General features: G+C 39.4%; 1 protein-coding gene across 1 annotated transcript in view; it reads right to left on the reverse strand.

Annotated features, from left to right (window-relative positions):
• The window catches only part of LOC128695773 (dipeptidase 1), an 839,310-nt gene that overhangs the window by 293,659 nt on the left and 520,386 nt on the right, over positions 1–25,265 (reverse strand). Inside the window, exon 5 of the mRNA XM_070088924.1 lies at positions 10,674–10,806. Coding sequence (XP_069945025.1) covers positions 10,674–10,806 — 133 coding nt within the window. The remainder of the gene's footprint in view (positions 1–10,673; positions 10,807–25,265) is intronic.

A 25,265-nucleotide genomic window follows, 5' to 3' on the forward strand; every position in this document is an offset into this window, starting at 1 on the left:
ACACACCCATCCTTTCCCAAGAGAAATATTTACACTCCCATCCTTTCCCTAGAGAAATATTTAGAACTCCCATCATTTCTCAAGAGAAATATTTAGAACACCCATCCCTTTCTCAAAGAATTAAAGTTAGAACACCAGTCTTTTCATTAAGAATATATAAGCAAACACATAAATTTTGCAGAGAAAATATTAGAAAAGTCAATGAAATTGCCAGAAAACGATGGTAGAGTGCGCATGCGAGCAGCAACATCCCCTCTCCGACACTGGATAGGCACTAGACTTCTCAACTTCAGAGTTTGTCCTGACAGCCACTTTCATTAAATTTCGACTGGAACATTTGTCACATGACTCAGAACCTAACCAAACTACACATTTTTATTATAATTCATATTATTATATTTATTATTATTATTTTTATTATTATTATTATTATTATTATTATTATTATTATTATTATTATTATTATTATTATTATTATCATTATTGTTATTATTATTATTATTATTATTATTATTATTATTATTATTATTATTATTATTACACTGGTCAATAAAAAACTTCGTTACCAAAGATATCTGAAGGTATTTTGGAGTTCCTGAATTCGAAAATGACAGTAGCTTTTGAAATTTTCTCTAGTTTGTAAGATATTGCATATTTACCCTGAATTAACAGGAAACTTAGCCACAACGTCTGTATATGTAGTGACAATTTGTATACAGATAGATTTAATAAAGATTACAATTTTATTTTTAGTGATTTAATATTTAACGAAAGGAGTTGTATCAACAACGACCGCGTGAAAATATTGTAACCCATGTTATATTTTTTTTGCCAAATAAACGTATTCTTCACGAAGAGTCTGCTTAAATAATCCCTATGCATTTTGCTACATTTTTCGCAAAAAATCATAGATTTTTGTAAAACAGGGTTATATTGCTTATTTTGGAGTGGCACTTGAAGGACAAACCAAGTCTTTGGCACCCAGTATGGTTTGCAAAACCTGTGTTGAATGCTTACGACAGTGGAAAAATTTAAACTTCGGTGTGTCTATGGTGTGGAGAGAGCCACGATGAGTGTTATTTCTGTATGGTGAATCGATACAAGAAGTGGGAATATCCTGCTGTTGAGTCATCAAGGAGACCTGAGCCACACAGCGAAGACATTACCATACCAGTGTTTACCTTCGATTGTCAGATGTTGAAGAAATTCAGGGTTTTTATTATGTAACATGTGAGATTTTAGTGGACGTGAATATGTAGGAAGCATTTCGACACCCTAGCAGTTCTCCTAAGAACTCAATGATCTGATACGTGACCACAGTATGTCAAATCAAGCAACTGAACTTTTAGCATGCAAATTAAAAGAAAAGAACTGTCTACAGCAGGAAGTTAAGATAACAGCTTATCGGACAAGAAAGGTTGAACTCCTTCCTTAATTCAGCCAAGATAAAGAATAAGACTTGAATATCGACCAGGAGATTGATGACTGTTTATAAACAGCTCCATTAGAAATATGTCTTATTGCACAAAGGTAACCAATATGCATCTCTTCCAATTGCTCACTCAACAAAACTTAAAAAATACGAAAATATCAAAATGGTACTGCAGAACCAGTGCTATCATGAGCACATGATGTCTATTTGTGTTGATCTGAAGATGGTAAACCTCTTGCTTAGGCAACAGACTGGATTTACAAAGTACACTTGTTTCATCAGTTTGTGGGACAGTAGGGTGAAGGCAGATCACTGGACAAAAGTGACATGGCCTTTAACAGAAAACGTGACTGTAAGTGCAACAAACGTCATTAAGGAGACATTGGTTGACAGGGATAACATTATCCTACCACCACTCCACATTAAGTTAGAGATAATAAAGCAATTCATTAAGACCTTCTTTGGAACATCCTGTCTCTGTCCACCTTGTCTATTACACGTATTAATTTGTATGTTATCATGTCTCCCCTGACCCTCCTGTCCTGTGTGTGTGTGTGTGTGTGTGTGTGTGTGTGTGTGTGTGTGTGTGTGTGTGTGTGTGTGTGTGTGTGTGTGTGTGTGTGTGTGTGTCTATGTGTGTGTGTGTGTCTATGTGTGTGTGTGTGTGTGTGTGTGTGTGTGTGTGTGTGTGTGTGAGTGTGTGTGTGTGTGTGTGTGTGTGTGTGTGTGTCTGTGTGTGTCTGTGTGTGAGTGCGTGAGTGTGTGTGTGTGTGTGTGTGTGTGTGTGTGTGTATGTGTGTATGTGTGTGTGTGTGTGTGTGTGTGTGTGTGTGTGTAAGCCCATATAGACCACTCACCTACTTGTACTCACCTAATTGTGGTTGCAGGGGTCGATTCACAGTTCCTGACCCCGCCTCTTCGCTGATCGCTTCTAGCTCCACTCTGCCCCTGCTCCAAGCGCTTATCGTATCTCTTCTTAAAGCTATATATAAATTCTGCCTACACTACATCACCTTCCAGATTGTTCCACTTCCTAACAACTCTATGACTGACGAAATACTTCCTAACATCCCCTTGACCCATCTGAGTTATCGCCTTCCACTTGTGACCCTCATTGCTGTGTCCATCCCAGGTATAGGAATGAGTGTGACGCTGGCGAGATGGTACTATCAACCCGTATACAGAATTCATCCCGTAATACTAAATTTTTAACTGCGATTTAATAGAGAGATATATATACCATGAAAAGCCGCGTTAAGTTTCACACAAATAAAAGACAGTGGGAAATTGTTTAAACATTTTTTGAGCTTTCATTTGTATAATAAACCGAAATGAAAAAAAAAAAAAAATTAAAACGACGAATATCTGGAGCCTTTTATTGCATTTCAAGTTAAAAAATACTTTTATTAACAGGACAATATATGTATTAATGTATAAACATATGTATGTATATAAATATATATATATATATATATATATATATATATATATATATATATATATATATATTTATATATATATATATATATATATATATATATATATATATATATATATATATATATATATATATATATATATATAAGAGAATATGAATGTGTAAATTCAAGAATTATGTGGATTAAAGTAAAGGTTGGATGCGAGAAGTGGGTCATAATAAGCGTGTATGCACCTGGAGAAGAGAGGAATGCAGAGGAGAGAGAGAGATTTTGGGAGATGTTAAGTGAATGTATAGGAGCCTTTGAACCAAGTGAGAGAGTAATTGTGGTAGGGGACTTGAATGCTAAAGTAGGAGAAACTTTTAGAGAGGGTGTGGTAGGTAAGTTTGGGGTGCCAGGTGTAAATGATAATGGGAGCCCTTTGATTGAACTTTGTATAGAAAGGGGTTTAGTTATAGGTAATACATATTTTAAGAAAAAGAGGATAAATAAGTATACACGATATGCTGTAGGGCGAAATGACAGTAGTTTGTTGGATTATGTATTGGTAGATAAAAGACTGTTGAGTAGACTTCAGGATGTACATGTTTATAGAGGGGCCACAGATATATCAGATCACTTTCTAGTTGTAGCTACACTGAGAGTAAAAGGTAGATGGGATACAAGGAGAATAGAAGCATCAGGGAAGAGAGAGGTGAAGGTTTATAAACTAAAAGAGGAGGCAGTTAGGGTAAGATATAAACAGCTATTGGAGGATAGATGGGCTAATGAGAGCATAGGCAATGGGGTCGAAGAGGTATGGGGTAGGTTTAAAAATGTAGTGTTAGAGTGTTCAGCAGAAGTTTGTGGTTACAGGAAAGTGGGTGCAGGAGGGAAGAGGAGCGATTGGTGGAATGATGATGTAAAGAGAGTAGTAAGGGAGAAAAAGTTAGCATATGAGAAGTTTTTACAAAGTAGAAGTGATGCAAGGAGGGAAGAGTATATGGAGAAAAAGAGAGAAGTTAAGAGAGTGGTGAAGCAATGTAAAAAGAGAGCAAATGAGAGAGTGGGTGAGATGTTATCAACAAATTTTGTTGAAAATAAGAAAAAGTTTTGGAGTGAGATTAACAAGTTAAGAAAGCCTAGAGAACAAATGGATTTGTCAGTTAAAAATAGGAGAGGAGAGTTATTAAATGGAGAGTTAGAGGTATTGGGAAGATGGAAGGAATATTTTGAGGAATTGTTAAATGTTGATGAAGATAGGGAAGCTGTGATTTCGTGTATAGGGCAAGGAGGAATAACATCTTGTAGGAGTGAGGAAGAGCCAGTTGTGAGTGTGGGGGAAGTTCGTGAGGCAGTAGGTAAAATGAAAGGGGGTAAGGCAGCCGGGATTGATGGGATAAAGATAGAAATGTTAAAAGCAGGTGGGGATATAGTTTTGGAGTGGTTGGTGCAATTATTTAATAAATGTATGGAAGAGGGTAAGGTACCTAGGGATTGGCAGAGAGCATGCATAGTTCCTTTGTATAAAGGCAAAGGGGATAAAAGAGAGTGCAAAAATTATAGGGAGATAAGTCTGTTGAGTGTACCTGGTAAAGTGTATGGTAGAGTTATAATTGAAAGAATTAAGAGTAAGACGGAGAATAGGATAGCAGATGAACAAGGAGGCTTTAGGAAAGGTAGGGGGTGTGTGGACCAGGTGTTTACAGTGAAACATATAAGTGAACAGTATTTAGATAAGGCTAAAGAGGTCTTTGTGGCATTTATGGATTTGGAAAAGGCGTATGACAGGGTGGATAGGGGGGCAATGTGGCAGATGTTGCAAGTGTATGGTGTAGGAGGTAGGTTACTGAAAGCAGTGAAGAGTTTTTACGAGGATAGTGAGGCTCACGTTAGAGTATGTAGGAAAGAGGGAAATTTTTTCCCAGTAAAAGTAGGCCTTAGACAAGGATGTGTGATGTCACCGTGGTTGTTTAATATATTTATAGATGGGGTTGTAAGAGAAGTAAATGCGAGGGTCTTGGCAAGAGGCGTGGAGTTAAAAGATAAAGAATCACACACAAAGTGGGAGTTGTCACAGCTGCTCTTTGCTGATGACACTGTGCTCTTGGGAGATTCTGAAGAGAAGTTGCAGAGATTGGTGGATGAATTTGGTAGGGTGTGCAAAAGAAGAAAATTAAAGGTGAATACAGGAAAGAGTAAGGTTATGAGGATAACAAAAAGATTAGGTGATGAAAGATTGAATATCAGATTGGAGGGAGAGAGTATGGAGGAGGTGAACGTATTCAGATATTTGGGAGTGGACGTGTCAGCGGATGGGTCTATGAAAGATGAGGTGAATCATAGAATTGATGAGGGAAAAAGAGTGAGTGGTGCACTTAGGAGTCTGTGGAGACAAAGAACTTTGTCCTTGGAGGCAAAGAGGGGAATGTATGAGAGTATAGTTTTACCAACGCTCTTATATGGGTGTGAAGCGTGGGTGATGAATGTTGCAGCGAGGAGAAGGCTGGAGGCAGTGGAGATGTCATGTCTGAGGGCAATGTGTGGTGTGAATATAATGCAGAGAATTCGTAGTTTGGAAGTTAGGAGGAGGTGCGGGATTACCAAAACTGTTGTCCAGAGGGCTGAGGAAGGGTTGTTGAGGTGGTTCGGACATGTAGAGAGAATGGAGCGAAACAGAATGACTTCAAGAGTGTATCAGTCTGTAGTGGAAGGAAGGCGTAGAGAAGATGTGAAGGTAGGTAATCGATTATCTGTTCTCCAGGACAAGTGCACTTCAGTGGTTAGTGAGGTTATAGGTACCACTGACTCCCCAGCTAAACAAGGTAAGAATATTCTGATAGTAGGAGACTCTCAAATAAGATATATGGACTGTGCTTTTTGTAACAGAGAAAGGAAGGTCAGACAGAGTGTGTGCTTCCCAGGAGCTGGTGTTGGTGACATAGTCAGCAGGTTGGATAATATTATGTCAGGTAATGGGAACAAGCCCATTATCTGTCTTAGTGCTGTTGGAAATGACATCGGGAAGGGCATGAGACAGGAGCTGCTGGATAAGTACAGGTCAGACATAGATGTAGTCAGGTCTAAGGGAGGGATCCCAGTCATATGTAGCATCTTGCCTAGAAAGGGAGTGGACAATGAATGGATGTCTAGGGCAATTGGTATAAATTGCTGGCTAGACAGGTACTGCAAGGAACTTGCAATCCCATTCATTGATAACTGGGACAAATTTTATGGCAAACGTGATATGTATGCAAAGAATGAGGTTCATCTCTCTTGGGTTGGAGTGGTTGCATTAGCCAGTTCGATTAAAGAGGTCATTGATAACTTGTCTAGGACTTTAAACTGATAGATTATAGAGGTATGTTTGTTTGTGGGAAACAATCATGCTGTTTTACAAGGATTGAAAACAGCAGATATTACCGGGATACATCAGGGATATGTTTAAAAGACAATATTCAAAATACAGTTGCTAGTAAAGGCAAAGAAATTGTTCAACAAACAAAGAGAGATAGTAGAGGGCAACGAGTGACTAGCTCCCTTAAGGTTTACTATACAAATAGTAGGAGTCTAAGAAACAAGATAGATGAGCTATGATTTCTTGCAAGTGAAGGTAATATAGATATTGCTGTAAGAGAGACCTGGTTCAACTTGAAAGAAAGAGAAATGCCTTCTGAATGCAACATACAGGGTTATAAACTATTCCACACAGAAAGGGTCAACAGGAAGGGTGGTGGTGTGGCGATGTTTATCAGAGATAATTGAAATTGTTGTCTTAGACATGATATAAGATTAGAAACATCGGACACAGAATCTGTTTGGCTACAGTTTCTCGAGGTTCGTGAAAAATTAATTTTGGGTGTGACTTATAGGTCCCCAAACCTTGATAAAGAGTGAAGTAAACTGCTATGGGACGAAACTTATAAGGCGTCCAGATATGACAATGTTTTGTAAATGGGAGATTTTAACTATAGACAAATTGATTGGAACACTGTAACAGGAAATCTTGAGTCTAGTGTCTGTCTTGATACGGTTCAGGATAGCTTTTTAAAAAGTTTGTGACATAACCAACTAGAGGAAACAATCTGCCTGACTTGGTTCTTGCCAACAAAGAATCACTATCTAATAATCTTGAGGTTAATGATGAGCTTGGGGAAAGCGATCACAAATCACTTAGTTTCAATATATCATGGAATTACCCAGATAACTGCAATCAAGTCTGTCCCAGACTTCCGCTTTGCCGATTTCATGGGACTGAAAAATTACCTGCATGGGCTAAATTGGGATGACCTGACTGTGGGTCAGGTAGGTGGTGTTAGTTGCCAATATGACGTATTTCAGAGCATAGTTCTAGCTGCCCAAACAACTTTTGTTCTAAGTAGGGAAATTAGATCTAATAAAAATAATCTCAAATGGAAAAACAATAGATTAAAACATCTCACTGATCAATAGAGAGGCATATATAGGCGTATCAAAACAGGGGATGGGCAGTTAAGAAATCAATGTAATCAATTAATGAGAGATATAAAGAAAGGAATAAGTAAAGCAAAAAGGGATTAGAGGCTAAGGTCGCAAGAGATTCGAAGACTAACCGAGAGGGTTCTTTCAGGTATACAGAAGTAAGATTAGGGACAAGATAGACCCACTTAAGAGTAACCCAGGTCCGATCACTGACAGTGATAAGGAAATGTGTGAACTTTTCAACACTTATTTCCTCTCAGTTTTTACTCAGGAAGATACAAGCGAAATTCCAGAAATAATAAATTATGTAGAACAGGACGATAATAAACTATGCACGATTGGAGTAACTAGCGATATGGTCCTCAGACAAACAGAGAAATTAAAACCTAACAAATCCTCAGGCCCTGATGAACTGTTTGCAAGGGTGTTAAAGGAATGTAAAGAGGAACTTAGCATACCTTTGGCTAATCTTTTCAATATATCACTACAAACTGGCATAGTGCCAGACAAGTGGAAAATGACAAATGTAATACCTATTTACAAGTCAGGTGACAGGTCCTTAGCTTTGAACTATAGACCAATAAGCCTTACCTCCACAGTGAGAAAATTTATGGAATCAATAATTGCCGAGGCAATTCGCAGCCATCTTGAAAGGCATAAATTGATTAATGGATCTCAGCAAGGTTTTACAAAGGGCCGTTCCTGTCTAACGAATTTACTAACTCTTTTCACAAAGGTATTTGTGGAGGTAGATCATGGTAATGAATATGATATTGTGTATATGGACTGCAGTAATGCTTTCGATGCAGTTCCACATCACAGGCTACTGAGGAAACTTAAGGCACACGGAATAGGAGGAGAATTTTTTTCCTGGGTAGAGGCATGGTTGACAAATAGGCAGCAGAGAATTTGCATACATGGTGAGAAATTAGAATTGGGGCACGTCACAAGCGGTGTTCCACAGGAGTCAGTGTTGGGCCCCTTGTTGTTCACAGTTTACATAAACGACATAGACGATGGAATAAGCAGCGACATATGTAAATTTGCTGATGACACCAAAATAGGCCGTCCAATTCATTCTAATGAGGACATTAGAGCACTCCAGGATGATTTGAATAGACTGATGCAGTGGTCGGAGAAGTGACAGATGCAGTTTAATATAGACAAATGCTAAGTTCTAAATGTTGGACAGGAAAATAACCATGCCACATATAAACTAAATAATGTAAATAATGTAGATCTTAATATTACTGATTGCAAAAAGCATTTAGGAGTTCTGGTTAGCAGTAATCTGAAGCCAATACAACAATGCATAAGTATTCGCAATAATGCTTACAGAATCCTTGGCTTCACATCAAGAAATATAAATAATAGAAATCCTCAGGTTGTTCTTCAACTCTATATATCTGTGGTTAGGCCTCATTTAGATTATGCTGCAAAGTTTTAGTCGCCTTATTACAGAATGGATATAAATGCACTGGAAAACGTACAAAGGAGGATGACAAAGTTGATCCCATGCATCAGAAATCTTCCCTATGATAATAGACTGAGGGCCCTGAATATGCATTCTCAAGAGAGGCGTAGAATTTGAGGGAATATGACTGAGCTGCATAAATGGAAAACAGGAATAAATATAAAGGATGTAAATAGCGTGCTAAAAATATCTAGCCTAGACAGGACTCGCAGCAATGGCTTTAAGTTGGAAAAATTCAGATTCAGGAAGGATATAGGAAAGCACTGGTTTGGTAATAGAGTTGTGGATGAGTGGAACAAACTCCCGAGTATTGTCACAGAAGTTATGACATTGTGTAGTTTTCAAAATAGGTTAGATAAATACATGAGTGGGTGTGGGTGAGTGTCAGCTGGACCTAACTAGCTTGTGCTACTAGGTCACGTGCCGTGCTCCTTCCTTAATTGAATGTAACCTGACCTGACTAGGTTAGGGCGTTGGCTTAAGCCGTAGGAGAATTGGACTTGCCTCGCATGGGCCAGTAGGCCTGCCGCAGTGTTCCTTCTTTCTTATGTTATTATGCTTTTATGTGTTCTGTCGCAGTCAAGGTACACTCGCTGGTATTTCTGTGAACCCTTTAACAGTGACTTCCGCTGTAGGATTGTGTTTCATGTATTTTCTGACTTGCATGTCAGTTTGATTGGGCAGTTCTTTTCCCTCTAGAACCACCCAAGTCTCTAAAAATTTGCCAGTTGAGTCAGCCTCTAATGTTACCGTGATGATGCTCTGCATCTCTTTAATTTCCCCCTGTTTTCTTTCATCATATGTCTCCCTTTCTGCCTCAGGAAGCTCATAAATAATGAGTGTCCTCTCCTTTTCCTTATCCGATTTTGCTTTCCTCCGTATCTCTGGGTCTGAGTTAAGTATCTCCTTGGTTGTGTGTGTGTGGGCGAGGGGCAAGTGTTTCCATTTTTATATATAGTGAAAGTATATAACATAATTATAATCGTGGTGACAAGCTAAACCGCGAGGCATCATACACCACCTAAGGAACACGAGGAAATTACGTTCGATCCATGCAAAGGAAGAATAATCTCCATTTTCTTGGATGAAGAGACCTTGATAATTATGAAGGCATCCCATTCCTGCCAACCTTGAAGGGTGAAAGGTTTTAGTCGAGGCAATCAGATATTTCTCTGACAAGTGACCAACAGTGACTGTGTTCAGTAAAGCAATGACGACACTGTGGAGAGTTGCAGGTGTGGACAGTGAGAGTTACACTGTAAGACACTACCACCTGGCAGCATTATGAGAGTTACACTGTAAGACACTACCACCAGACAGTATTATGAGAGTTACACTGTAAGACACTACCACCTGGCAGCATTATGAGAGTTACACTGTAAGACACTACCACCTGGCAGTATTATGAGAGTTACACTGTAAGACACTACCACCTGGCAGCATTGTGAGAGTTACACTGTAAGACACTACCACCTGGCAGCATTATGAGAGTTACACTGTAAGACACTACCACCTGGCAGCATTATGAGAGTTACACTGTAAGACACTACCACCTGGCAGCATTATGAGAGTTACACTGTAAGACACTACCACCTGGCAGTATTATGAGAGTTACACTGTAAGACACTACCACCTGGCAGTATTTTAAGAGACTCGCCTACTATGTTAGAAATAAACAGAATATATTACTGTGTAACATCTTATGAGGAAATAATCTTCAGAAACTATGATTAGCCATTCTCCATGTAAAGCAAAAATTAACATGATTATATGATAAGAGACTCGGTTTATCAAGGTAATAGTCATCAATGGTAATACTCAGGAAGTATTACAATAGATTCAACTTGTCATCATAATACTTTCCTGGTAGGTATTATTATAGACTCACCTTGAGAATTTGTTACCAGCTCCAGGTACTGATTGTATTTCTTAATGACCCGCTTGATGAGGTCAATCTGCTCCAGAGTCAACTGTACCGCGTTCTGGTACTGCGCTGCACACGGTGTGTACGCCACCCAGAACTGTGGATGAAGAGACCTTGGGGGTTAGTGGGCTGGTATACTTCCCTTTTGTTTCAGCTGGTTATAGCAAGGAATCAATGCTTCTCTTTGGAGAGCATGAAATCACATCATCGGAGGGTGTCCAACAAGGAGATCCTCTTGCACCATTTCTCTTCTGTATTGCAGTTAGGGAAATCACAGTCAGACTGACCAGCGAGCTAAACATCTGGTTCCCTAGATGATGGCACACTAGCAGGTACAAAGGAGTCCCTCCTACATGACCTTACACAGGTAATGACACGGGGACAGGAAATGGGTCTCATCCTGAATCCATCCAAATGTGAAATCATCTCAGTCAGTCAACAAGTGATAAATGCAGTGAGATCAAAACTACCAGGAGCAGCAGTCATTGCCCCCACAAATAGTGTCTTGCTAGGAGCACCTCTGGGAAGCAATGCCATTGACACAATTCTCAGGAAGAAATTGGAAGAGTTAAGGAGAATGGAACAACGAATAGGCAATCTGGACACCCACGATGCCTTGTACCTTCTCACAAAGTGCTTGAGTCTGCCCAGGTTGACATATTTCCTAAGATGTGCACCTTCATATGATAACCCTATACTGCACGAATATGACAGTATTCTGAGGCAGATTTTTACGAAAGTACTTAACCTTACTCTAGAAGACGGGCAGTGGAACCAAGCTACACTTCCAGTCAGACTAGGAGGCATTGGTGTCCGCAAGTCATCACAGATTGCGTTACCTGCTTTTCTGTCCTCGTGTATTGCATCCAGAGAGCTTGTAGCAGCGATTCTCCCTGAACATCTTAGGGACAAGATTGGAGCCCAGGACCAAAAATTCATTGACGGAGCAATGATCTGGGATAATCTAACGGGCTCAGAAACCAGACCTGCTCCCCCCAACAACTACAAACAATCGCACTGGGATGGTCCAATAGTGGAAAATATAGCCTCAACGATGCTTCAGAGTGTGTCAGGGAAGGATAGAGCCCGCCTCCTGGCAGTGAGAGCCCCTCATGCTGGGGACTTTCTGTTGGCTGTTCCCAACTCCAGCCTTGGCACACGCCTCGACCCACAGACCATCCGCATCGGTGTTGCCCTTCGACTTGCCGCCCCTATTCTCGCCGAACACAGGTGTATTTGTGGCAGTGAAGCAGCAGACCGATTCGGGTACCATGGTCTTGTGTGCCGTAAATCCGAGGGAAAGATTGCAAGACATGAGGAGGTTAATAACATTATCAAGAGGAGCCTCACAACAGCTGGATGCCCAGCAGTAAGGGAGCCACCCCAACTATGCAGATCTGATGGCAGCCAGAAGCGTCCAGATGGTATCACCCTTCAAGCCTGGACAGATGGGAAGCAGGTGGTGTGGGACTATACATGTGCATCTACCTTGGCTGATACCTATCTCCAATACACCAGGGAGGAAGGAGGGGCAGCTGCCAGCTTTAGGGAGTCCCAAAAGTCTAGAAAATATGGAGAACTTGCCCATCATTATATGTTTGTTCCCATAGGCTCAGAGACCCTTGGCTCATGGGGGAAAGAGTGCATCTAATTTCCTTAAGGAGTTGGGAAAAAGACTCATCAGGGTAACTAGGGATCCCAGGGCAGCTAGTTTTCTGTTCCAGCGGCTCAGTGCGGCTGTTCAAAGGGGTAATGCATGCTGCATTTTGGGCACACGCCTCAGCTCTGAGGAGCTGGATGAGATTTTCGCCTTATAATCGGTGATACACACGTAACAACATGTACCGTATATGCCACCTTTATATCAACAATGTATCTCTTAAATCTTCTGTGCCATATTATGTAATAAAATATTCCTATTGGTAAAAAAAAAAAAAAATAGTTCAAAAGATGGGGTGGTAGGGGAAGTGGAATATTCAAATGGCTTCAGGAAGAAATCCAAATATTCTTCCTTGAAGCCTTTTTATCCACTTCTCCGAGGCTATGGGTCCCACAATTTACACCAGAGGTGGACCCCATCCTATATATATATATATATATATATATATATATATATATATATATATATATATATATATATATATATATATATATATATAAGATTTTCTTTCTTTTTTTTGGGTCACCCTGCCTCGGTGGGAGACGACCGACTTGTTGAAAAAAAAAAAAAAAAAAAAAAAAAAAATATATATATATATATATATATATATATATATATATATATATATATATATATATATATATATATATATATATATATATATATATATATATATATATATATATATGTAAAAAGAGAGCAAATGAGAGAGTGGGTGAGATGTTATCAACAAATTTTGTTGAAAATAAGAAAAAGTTTTGGAGTGAGATTAACAAGTTAAGAAAGCCTAGAGAACAAATGGATTTGTCAGTTAAAAATAGGAGAGGAGAGTTATTAAATGGAGAGTTAGAGGTATTGGGAAGATGGAAGGAATATTTTGAGGAATTGTTAAATGTTGATGAAGATAGGGAAGCTGTGATTTCGTGTATAGGGCAAGGAGGAATAACATCTTGTAGGAGTGAGGAAGAGCCAGTTGTGAGTGTGGGGGAAGTTCGTGAGGCAGTAGGTAAAATGAAAGGGGGTAAGGCAGCCGGGATTGATGGGATAAAGATAGAAATGTTAAAAGCAGGTGGGGATATAGTTTTGGAGTGGTTGGTGCAATTATTTAATAAATGTATGGAAGAGGGTAAGGTACCTAGGGATTGGCAGAGAGCATGCATAGTTCCTTTGTATAAAGGCAAAGGGGATAAAAGAGAGTGCAAAAATTATAGGGGGATAAGTCTGTTGAGTGTACCTGGTAAAGTGTATGGTAGAGTTATAATTGAAAGAATTAAGAGTAAGACGGAGAATAGGATAGCAGATGAACAAGGAGGCTTTAGGAAAGGTAGGGGGTGTGTGGACCAGGTGTTTACAGTGAAACATATAAGTGAACAGTATTTAGATAAGGCTAAAGAGGTCTTTGTGGCATTTATGGATTTGGAAAAGGCGTATGACAGGGTGGATAGGGGGGCAATGTGGCAGATGTTGCAAGTGTATGGTGTAGGAGGTAGGTTACTGAAAGCAGTGAAGAGTTTTTACGAGGATAGTGAGGCTCAAGTTAGAGTATGTAGGAAAGAGGGAAATTTTTTCCCAGTAAAAGTAGGCCTTAGACAAGGATGTGTGATGTCACCGTGGTTGTTTAATATATTTATAGATGGGGTTGTAAGAGAAGTAAATGCGAGGGTCTTGGCAAGAGGCGTGGAGTTAAAAGATAAAGAATCACACACAAAGTGGGAGTTGTCACACCTGCTCTTTGCTGATGACACTGTGCTCTTGGGAGATTCTGAAGAGAAGTTGCAGAGATTGGTGGATGAATTTGGTAGGGTGTGCAAAAGAAGAAAATTAAAGGTGAATACAGGAAAGAGTAAGGTTATGAGGATAACAAAAAGATTAGGTGATGAAAGATTGAATATCAGATTGGAGGGAGAGAGTATGGAGGAGGTGAACGTATTCAGATATTTGGGAGTGGACGTGTCAGCGGATGGGTCTATGAAAGATGAGGTGAATCATAGAATTGATGAGGGAAAAAGAGTGAGTGGTGCACTTAGGAGTCTGTGGAGACAGAGAACTTTGTCCTTGGAGGCAAAGAGGGGAATGTATGAGAGTATAGTTTTACCAACGCTCTTATATGGGTGTGAAGCGTGGGTGATGAATGTTGCAGCGAGGAGAAGGCTGGAGGCAGTGGAGATGTCATGTCTGAGGGCAATGTGTGGTGTGAATATAATGCAGAGAATTCGTAGTTTGGAAGTTAGGAGGAGGTGCGGGATTACCAAAACTGTTGTCCAGAGGGCTGAGGAAGGGTTGTTGAGGTGGTTCGGACATGTAGAGAGAATGGAGCGAAATAGAATGACTTCAAGAGTGTATCAGTCTGTAGTGGAAGGAAGGCGGGGTAGGGGTCGGCCTAGGAAGGGTTGGAGGGAGGGGGTAAAGGAGGTTTTGTGTGCGAGGGGCTTGGACTTCCAGCAGGCATGCGTGAGCGTGTTTGATAGGAGTGAATGGAGACAAATGGTTTTTAATACTTGACGTGCTGTTGGAGTGTGAGCAAAGTAACATTTATGAAGGGATTCAGGGAAACCGGCAGGCCGGACTTGAGTCCTGGAGATGGGAAGTACAGTGCCTGCACTCTGAAGGAGGGGTGTTAATGTTGCAGTTTAAAAACTGTAGTGTAAAGCACCCTTCTGGCAAGACAGTGATGGAGTGAATGATGGTGAAAGTTTTTCTTTTTCGGGCCACCCTGCCTTGGTGGGAATCGGCCGGTGTGATAATAAAAAAAAATAAAAAAAAAATATATATGTATATATATAATGTCGTGCCGAATATGTAAAACTTGTCAATTAGCAAGAACTCATTTAAAATTAAGTCTTTTCTGAAATTTTCTCTTGTACGATTAAAGATATATTTTTTTCATTAATGTTATTGTAAAATTTTTAATTTTGCACCAAAAGAATCTTAGAAAACTTACCTAACCTTATTATAACAAGAGCAATTTATTTTAGCCTAACCCAACTAAATATATTTTAAATATGTTTACAATAATTTAATACTAAACAAACACAGTGAAATATATTTTTTTCGTTAGGTTCAGAATGATTTTGGCGAAATTATTGCATACACAAATTTTCACTTGTCCTATATGGCAAGATGAGCGTTGCTATTTAAGCAAAAAATCGCAAGTTCTGCCTATTCGGCACGACATATATATATATATATATATATATATATATATATATATATATATATATATATATATATATATATATATATATATATATATATATATATATATATATATATATATATATATATATATATATGTCGTGCCGAATATGTAAAACTGGTCAATTAACAAGAACTCATTTAAAATTAAGTCCTTTCTGAAATTTTCTTTTATACGTTTAAAGATATGTATTTTTCATTAATGTTAATGAAAAATTTTTTATTTTGCACCAAAAGAATCTTAGAAAACTTACCTAACCTTATTATGACAAGAACAATTTATTTTAGCCTAACCCAACTAAATATATTTTAGATTTGTTTACAATAATTTAATACTTAACAAACACAGTGAAATATATTTTTTTCGTTAGGTTCAGAATAATTTTGGTGAAATTATTTCATACACAAATTTTCACTTGTCCTATATGGCAAGATGAGCGTTGCTATTTAAGCCAAGATCGGAAGTTCTGCCTATTCGGCACGACATATATATATATATATATATATATATATATATATATATATATATATATATATATATATATATATATATATATATATATATATATATATATATATATATATATATATATACTCTGTCATACTCTGAAGCTGAAGGGGGTGGAGCATTCGCATATATGAAGGTCTGCCCCTTTGCTATAACTTCATCCCAGTAGAGTCAGAGACACTTGGAACATGGGTCAAGTGTGCTGCAAAGTTCCTCAAAAAACTGAGTGAAAAGCTCATCACAGAAACTAAGGATCACAGAGCGGCCAGCTTCCTCTTCCAGAGACTCAGTTTTCTATCCAGAGGGGAAATACCAGCAGCATTCTGGGTACGCGGTCCATCGCCGGGGAGCTGGACGAAGTATTCGAGATGTAGGCTCTGAGACGTTATGTATGTTGTTTTATTCCCCATTGTATTTTCGTTAATGTATTTTGTCTTTAAATAAAGATCACATAGAATATAGAATATTGGAGGGTGGTAGAAGAAAATATTCAAACTGCTCCGGGGAGAACCTTGAGTTTTCCCTGAAGTAAATTTATTCTTTTCTCTGAGGATGAGGGTCACCAGTCCAATTCCAGAGGTGGTACCTCCCTATATTATATATCTATATCTATCTATCTGTCTATCTGTCTATCTATCTATCTATCTATCTATCTATCTATCTATCTATCTATTTATCTATCTACCTATCTATCTGTCTGTCTGTCTATCTTTCTATCTATCTATCTACATACATATGTATATAAATATATATATATATATATATATATATATATATATATACTCAGTGGTCAGTCGTCACGTGAGGTCACAGACCCTGAGCTGCCTTGGGGATTAGTGTGGACGGTTACAAAGCATGGCTTGCTTCTGCAGTGTTTTAAAAATTGGGGTTGGAGAGTTGAAGGAGGAGGTCTTGCTTCTCCAGGAGGAGATTAGGAGGCTGAAGGTCCACCTCAATGGGTCTGGGAGAGAGTGTGAGGTGGCTGGAGTTGTGGGGAATGAGGCTTCTAGCAGCGAGGTGCAGTCTGTCTCTCGCTGTGAGGAGGCTGTAGTTGGGGTGGCAGCAACGGCTACCAGCAGTGAGGTGCAGCCCAGCACCTGCTACAAGTGGCGAGTAGTTCACAGTAATGGAAGGCGCATCAGAGTAAGGAAAGTTAAGAGTGAAGATCTGAAGGTAGGAAATCGCTTCTCTGTTCTTCAGGATGAATGTACTTCAGTGGCCAGTGAAGGTAAGGGTACTACTGCCCCTGCTAATGGAGGTAAGCGCATTCTTGTGGTTGGTGACTCTCAGGTAAGATACATTGACCGTGCTTTTTGTAATAGGAATAAGAAGATGAGAGATAGAGTGTGCTTCCCTGGAGCTGGTGTTGGGGACATTGTCAACAGGCTGGATAATATCATGTCAGGTAATGGGAGCAAGCCCATTATCTGTCTCAGTGCTGGTGGAAATGATATTGGGAAGGGTAGGAGAGAAGAGCTGCTAGATAAGTACAGGTCAGCTATAGATTTCATTAAGTCTAAGGGAGGGATCCCAATCATATGTAGCATCTTGCCTAGAAGGGGAGTAGGAAATGAATGGTTGTCTAGGGCAATTGGTGTAAATTGCTGGCTAGACAGATACTGCAAGGAACATGCAATCCCATTCATTGACAACTGGAACAACTTTTATGGCAAACATGATATGTATGCAAGGGATGGGGTACATCTCTCTGGGGCTGGGGTGGTAGCACTTGCAGACTCGATTGAGAAGGCCATTGGTGAAATGCCTATGATTTTAAACTGATGGAAGATAGAGGTATGGGTGTGTGTGGGAAACAAGCAGGTTGCAACACTTGGGTTGGAAACAGTAAATGTATAAAAGGCATTCAGCATGAAGTTATAAATAAAGACAATAGATCAGGTCAGCAAACAAAGGGGGACAGCAGAGGGCAGCAAGGGACTAGCTCCCTTAAGGTTTACTATACTAATAGCAGGAGTGTAAGAAATAAGATAGATGAGCTAAGATTAATTGCAAGTGCAGGAGACATAGATATTATTGCTATAACAGAGACCTGGCTCAATCTGAAAGATAGAGAGATGCCCTCTGAATGTCACATACAAGGCTATAAATTATTCCACACTGACAGGGTCAACAGGAAAGGTGGTGGAGTAGCGATGTATGTCAGAGACAATTTAAATTGTTGTGTTAGACAAGATATTAAATTAGAAGCGTCAGCCACTGAATCTGTTTGGTTACAGCTTCTCGAGGGCCGAGAAAAACTAATTTTGGGTGTGATTTACAGGGCCCCAAATCTTGATAGGGAGTGCAGTAAACTTCTATGGGACGAAATTCGTAAGGCATCTACATACGAAAATGTTGTGCTAATGGGAGATTTTAACTATAGACAGATTGACTGGAGCAATTTGACAGGAAATTTAGAGTCAGGTGACTTTCTTGATACGATCCAGGATTGTTTTTTAAAACAGTTTGTGACAGAGCCAACTAGGGGAAATAACCTCCTTGACTTGGTTCTTGCCAGTAGGGAAACACTAATTAATAATCTTGAGGTTAATGATGAGCTTGGGGAAAGTGATCACAAATCACTCAGTTTTAATATATCATGGAATTCCCCTAATAATGGCAATCAAGTCTCCGTCCCTGACTTTCGCTTGGCTGATTTCATAGGACTGAAAAATTACTTAGGTGGGCTGAACTGGAATGACCTGACTAAGGGTCAGGTAGGTGGTGATGGTTGCCGATATGATGCTTTCCAGGGCATAGTTCTAGCTGCTCAGTCAAATTATGTTCCAAATAGGGAAATCAGATCAAACAAAAATGATCCTAAATGGATGAACAATAGATTAAAATATCTGATTGGTCAAAAGAGAGGCATATATAGGCAAATCAAAAGAGGAGAGGGGCAATTGAGAAATCGATATATTCAGTTAAAGAGAGAAATAAAAAAGGGAATTAGAAAAGCAAAAAGAGATTATGAGGTTAAAGTTGCAAGAGAATCGAAGACTAACCCAAAAGGATTCTTTCAGGTATACAGAAGTAAGATCAGGGACAAGATAGGCCCACTCAAAAGTTCCTCGGGTCAGCTCACTGACAGTGATAAGGAAATGTGTAGAATTTTTAACACATACTTCCTCTCAGTTTTTACACAGGAGGATACCAGCGATATTCCAGTAATGATAAATTATGTAGAACAGGACGATAATAAACTGTGTACTATTAGGGTCACAAGTGACATGGTCCTTAGGCAAATAGATAAATTAAAACCTAACAAATCCCCAGGCCCTGATGAACTGTATGCAAGGGTTCTAAAGGAATGTAAAGAGGAGCTTAGCACACCTTTGGCTAATCTTTTCAACATATCACTACAAACTGGCATGGTGCCAGATAAGTGGAAAATGGCAAATGTGATACCTATTTTCAAAACAGGTGACAGGTCCTTAGCTTCGAACTATAGACCAATAAGCCTAACCTCCATAGTGGGAAAATTTATGGAATCAATAATTGCCGAGGCAGTTCGTAGCCACCTTGAAAAGCATAAATTAATCAACGAATCTCAGCATGGTTTTACAAAGGGGCGTTCCTGCCTTACGAATTTATTAACTTTTTTCACTAAGGTATTTGAGGAGGTAGATCATGGTAATGAATATGATATTGTGTATATGGACTTCAGTAAGGCTTTTGACAGGGTCCCACATCAGAGACTATTGAGGAAAATTAAAGCACATGGAATAGGAGGAGAAATTTTGTCCTGGATAGAGGCATGGTTGACAAATAGGCAGCAGAGAGTTTGCATAAATGGGGAGAAATCAGAGTGGGGAAGTGTCACGAGCGGTGTTCCACAGGGGTCAGTGTTGGGCCCCCTGCTGTTCACAATCTACATAAACGACATAGATGAGGGCATAAAGAGCGACATCGGCAAGTTTGCCGATGACACCAAAATAGGCCGTCGAATTCATTCTGACGAGGACATTCGAGCACTCCAGGAAGATTTGAATAGACTGATGCAGTGGTCGGAGAAGTGGCAGATGCAGTTTAATATAGACAAATGCAAAGTTCTAAATGTTGGACAGGACAATAATCATGCCACATATAAACTAAATAATGTAGATCTTAATATTACGGATTGCGAAAAAGATTTAGGAGTTCTGGTTAGCAGTAATCTGAAACCAAGACAACAGTGCATAAGTGTTCGCAATAAAGCTAATAGAATCCTTGGCTTCATATCAAGAAGCATAAATAATAGGAGTCCTCAGGTTGTTCTTCAACTCTATACATCCTTGGTTAGGCCTCATTTAGATTATGCTGCACAGTTTTGGTCACCTTATTACAGAATGGATATAAATTCTCTGGAAAATGTACAAAGGAGGATGACAAAGTTGATCCCATGTATCAGAAACCTTCCCTATGAGGATAGACTAAGGGCCCTGAATCTGCACTCTCTAGAAAGACGTAGAATTAGGGGGGATATGATTGAGGTGTATAAATGGAAGACAGGAATAAATAAAGGGGATGTAAATAGTGTGCTGAAAATATCTAGCCTAGACAGGACTCGCAGCAATGGTTTTAAGTTGGAAAAATTCAGATTCAGGAAGGATATAGGAAAGTACTGGTTTGGTAATAGAGTTGTGGATGAGTGGAACAAACTCCCAAGTACCGTTATAGAGGCCAGAACGTTGTGTAGCTTTAAAAATAGGTTGGATAAATACATGAGTGGATGTGGGTGGGTGTGAGTTGGACCTGATAGCTTGTGCTACCAGGTCGGTTGCCGTGTTCCTCCCTTAAGTCAATGTGACCTGACCTGACTAGGTTGGGTGCATTGGCTTAAGCCGGTAGGAGACTTGGACCTGCCTCGCATGGGCCAGTAGGCCTTCTGCAGTGTTCCTTCGTTCTTATGTTCTTATATATATATATATATATATATATATATATATATATATATATACATATATATATACATTTTTATGTATATATATATACATATAAATATATATATATATATATATATATATATATATATATATATATATATATATATATATATATATATTACTGAAAAAGAATAAGAAGAAAATTGTCAAAGTGGGAAGTCTGAATGTGCGTGGATGTTGTGCAAATGATAAGAAAGAGATGATTGTGGATGTTATGAATGAGAAGAAGCTGGATGTCCTGGCTTTAAATGAAACAAAGCTGAAGGGGGTGGGAGAGTTTCAGTGGAGACGAATAAATGGGATTAGGTCAGGGGTTTCAAATAGAGTTAGAGCTAAAGAAGGAGTAGCAATAATGTTGAAGGATAAGCTATGGCAGGAAAAGAGGGACTATAAATGTATTAATTCAAGGATTATATGGATTATAATAAAGGTTGGATGTGAGAAGTGGGTTATTGTAAGCGTTTATGCACCTGGGGAAGAGAGAAATATAGAAGAGAGAGAGAGATTTTGGGAAATGTTGAGTAATTGTGTGGGGAGTTTTGAACCAAGTGTGAGAGTACTTGTGGTTGGGGATTTTAATGCTAAAGTGGGAAAAAATGTTGTGGAGGGAGTAGTAGGTAAATTTGGGGTGCCAGGGGTAAATGAAAATGGGGAGCTTTTAATTGAGCTATGTGTAGAAAGAGGTTTGGTAATAAGTAATACATATTTTATGAAGAAGAGGATAAATAAACAAACAAGGTATGATATAGCATGTAATGAAAGTAGTTTGTTAGATTATGAATTGGTGGATAAAAGGTTGATGGGTAGGCCCCAGGATGTACATGTTTATAGAGGGGCAACTGATATATCGGATCATCATTTAGTTGTTACCTGGATACCTGTAGCTACAGTTAGAGTAAGAGGTAGATGGGATAAGAGGAAAATGGCAACAACAAGTAAGAGGGAGGTGAAAGTGTATAAACTAAGGGAGGAGGAAGTTCGGGTGAGATATAAGCAACTATTGGCAGAAAGGTGGACTGGTGCAGGTATAAGTAGTGAGCAGGGGGTTGAAGAAGGTTGGAATAGTTTTAAAAATGCAGTATTAGAATGTGGGGCAGAAGTTTGCGGTTATAGGAGGGTGAGTGCAGGAGGAAAGAGGAGTGATTGGTGGAATGATGAAGCAAAGGGTGTGATAAAAGAGAAAAAGGTATTTACAAAGCAAAGTGTTATAAGAAGAGTAGAGTATATGGAGAGTAAAAGAAAGGTGAAGAGAGTAGTGAGAGAGTGCAAAAGGAGAGCAGAAGATAGAGTGGGAGAGGCACTGTCAAGAAATTTTAATGAAAATAAGAACATTTTTTTGGAGTGAGTTAAACAAGTCAAGAAAGCCTAGGGAACAAATGGATTTATCAGTTAAAAACAGAGAAGGGGAATTAGTAGATGGGGAGATGGAGGTTTTGGGTAGATGGCAAGAATATTTTGAGGAACTTTTAAATGTCGACGAAGAAAGGGAGGCGGTAATTTCATGCCCTGGACAGGGAGGTATACCATCTTTTAGGAGTGAAGAAGAGCAGGATGTGAGTGTGGGGGGAGGTGTGTGAGGCATTACGTAGAATGAAAGGAGGTAAAGCAGCTGGAACTGACGGGATCATGACAGAAATGTTAAAAGCAGGGGGAAGACATAGTGTTGGAGTGGTTGATATTTTTGTTTAATAAATGTATGAAAGAGGGGAAGGTACCTTGGGATTGGCAGAGAGTGTGTATAGTCCCTTTATATAAAGGGAAGGGGGACAAAAGAGATTGTAAAAATTATAGAGGAATAAGTTTACTGAGTATACCAGAAAAAGTGTACGGTAGGGTTATTATTGAAAGAATTAGAGGTAAGACAGAATGTAGAATTGCAGAGGAGCAAGGAGGTTTTAAAGTGGATAGAAGATGTGTAGATCAAGTGTTTACATTGAAGCATATATGTGAGCAGTATTTAGATAAAGGTAGGGAAGTTTTTATTGCATTTATGGATTTAGAAAAGGCATATGATAGAGTGGTTAGGGGAGCAATGTGGCAGATGTTGCAAGTATATGGAATAGGTGGTAAGTTACTAAATGCTGTAAAGAGTTTTTATGAGGATAGTGAGGCTCAGGTTAGGGTGTGTAGAAGAGAGGGGGACTACTTCCCGGTAAAAGTAGGTCTTAGACAGGGATGTGTAATGTCACCATGATTGTTTAATATATTTATAGATGGGGTTGTAAAAGAAGTAAATGCTAGGGTGTTCGGGAGAGGGGTGGGATTAAATTATGGGGAATTAAATACAAAATGGGAAGTTACACAGTTACTTTTTGATGATGATACTGTGCTTATGGGATATTCTAAAGAAAAATTACAAAGGTTAGTAGACGAGTTTGGGAGTGTGTGTAAAGGTAGAAAGTTGAAAGTGAATATAGAAAAGAGTAAGGTGATGAGAGTATCAAATGATTTAGATAAAGAAAATTGGATATCAAATTGGGGAGGAGGAGTGTGAGCAGGGTAATATTTAGTGAAGGGATTCAGGGAAACCGGTTATTTTATATAAAGGGACTTGAGTCCTGGAAATGGGAAGTACAATGCCTGCACTCTAAAGGAGGGGTTTGGGATATTGGCAGTTTGGAGGGATACATTGTGTATTTTTATACATATATACTTCTAAGCTGTTGTATTCTAGGCACCTCTGCAAAAACAGTGATTATGTGTGAGTGAGGTGAAAGTGTTGAATGATGATGAAAGTATTTTCTTTTTGGGGATTTTCTTTCTCTTTGGTTCACCCTGCCTCGGTGGGAGACGGCCGACTTGTTGAAAAAAAAAATGTATATATATGATAATTAAATCCTTAAGAGATTTTCCTAGAGTTGATAACCTCATTCGCCTTCCCTGTCAGCACAAAAATGGGAGAGGCAGAACCCCCACTCACTCTACTGACAGTGAAAAAGTCAGAGTCCAGGTGAGCAAGAAAATTGAAGAGGGCAACACAGTGGGGGCAATCAGAATTATTACCAGTGAAGATACAGTTGCTCCCAGGGATGCTGAGACGGCTGAAGCACTTAGAGGAAAGCACCCTGCCAGGGAAACCAACACCTCTGTCCCCACTATGGAACCATTGATTGTGGAAGACTCAGACATTTATAAAGCAATAATGTCGTTCCCATCTGGCTCTGCTGGGGGTTACACTGGAATAAGGCCACAGCATTTAAAGGAAATGGTTAATCCAGTTATTGGGGAAATTGCAGAGACACTGCTTTCAGAGATCACAAGGTTCGTCAACAATTCCTTGGCTGGTCTGATTCCTGATGAAATTAGACCTTTCTTTTTTGGTGCAACACTTTGTGCACTTAAACAGAAGGATGGAGGAATTCGGCCAATTGCAGTAGGCAACACGTTACGCAGCCTCGTATCCAAGGCTGCTGTCCGAAGTATTCGTGCACAGGCAGCCATGATGCTTCAACCAAACCAGCTTGGCTTTGGGGTCTCTCAAGGAAGTGAAGCAGCGGTTCATGCAACAAGGGCGTATATTAACAACCTGCCTGAGGACAATGCAGTGGTAAAATTAGACTTCAAGAATGCGTTCAATCTCCTGAAAAGAGACGTGGTATTAACAGCAGTACAAGAACATTTCCCTGGTCTCTTCCCTTTTGTTTCAGCTGGGTATAGCTAGGAATCAATGCTTCTCTTTGGAGAGTATGAAATTACATCATCGGAGGGTGTCCAACAAGGAGATCCTCTTGCACCATTTCTCTTCTGTATAGCAGTTAGAGAAATCACAGTCAGACTGACCAGCGAGCTAAACATCTGGTTCCTAGATGATGGCACACTAGCAGGTACAAAGGAGTCCCTCCTACATGACCTTACACAGGTAATGACACGGGGACAGGAAATGGGTCTCGTCCTGAATCCATCCAAATGTGAAATCATTTCAGTCAGTCAACAAGTGATAAATGCAGTGTGATCAAAACTACCAGGAGCAGCAGTCATTGTTCCCACAAATAGTGTCTTGCTAGGAGCACCTCTGGGAAGCAATGCCATTGACACAATTCTCAGGAAGAAATTGGCAATCTGGACACCCACGATGCCTTGTACCTTCTCACAAATTGCTTGAGTCTGCCCAGGTTGACATATTTCCTAAGATGTGCACCTTCATACGATAACCCTATACTGCACGAATATGACAGTATTCTGAGGCAGATTTTTACGAAAGTACTTAACCTTACTCTAGAAGACGGGCAGTGGAACCAAGCTACACTTCCAGTCAGACTAGGAGGCAT

This window comes from Cherax quadricarinatus, chromosome 2 (assembly GCF_038502225.1).
Source record: "Cherax quadricarinatus isolate ZL_2023a chromosome 2, ASM3850222v1, whole genome shotgun sequence".
Lineage (NCBI taxonomy): Eukaryota > Metazoa > Arthropoda > Malacostraca > Decapoda > Parastacidae > Cherax > Cherax quadricarinatus.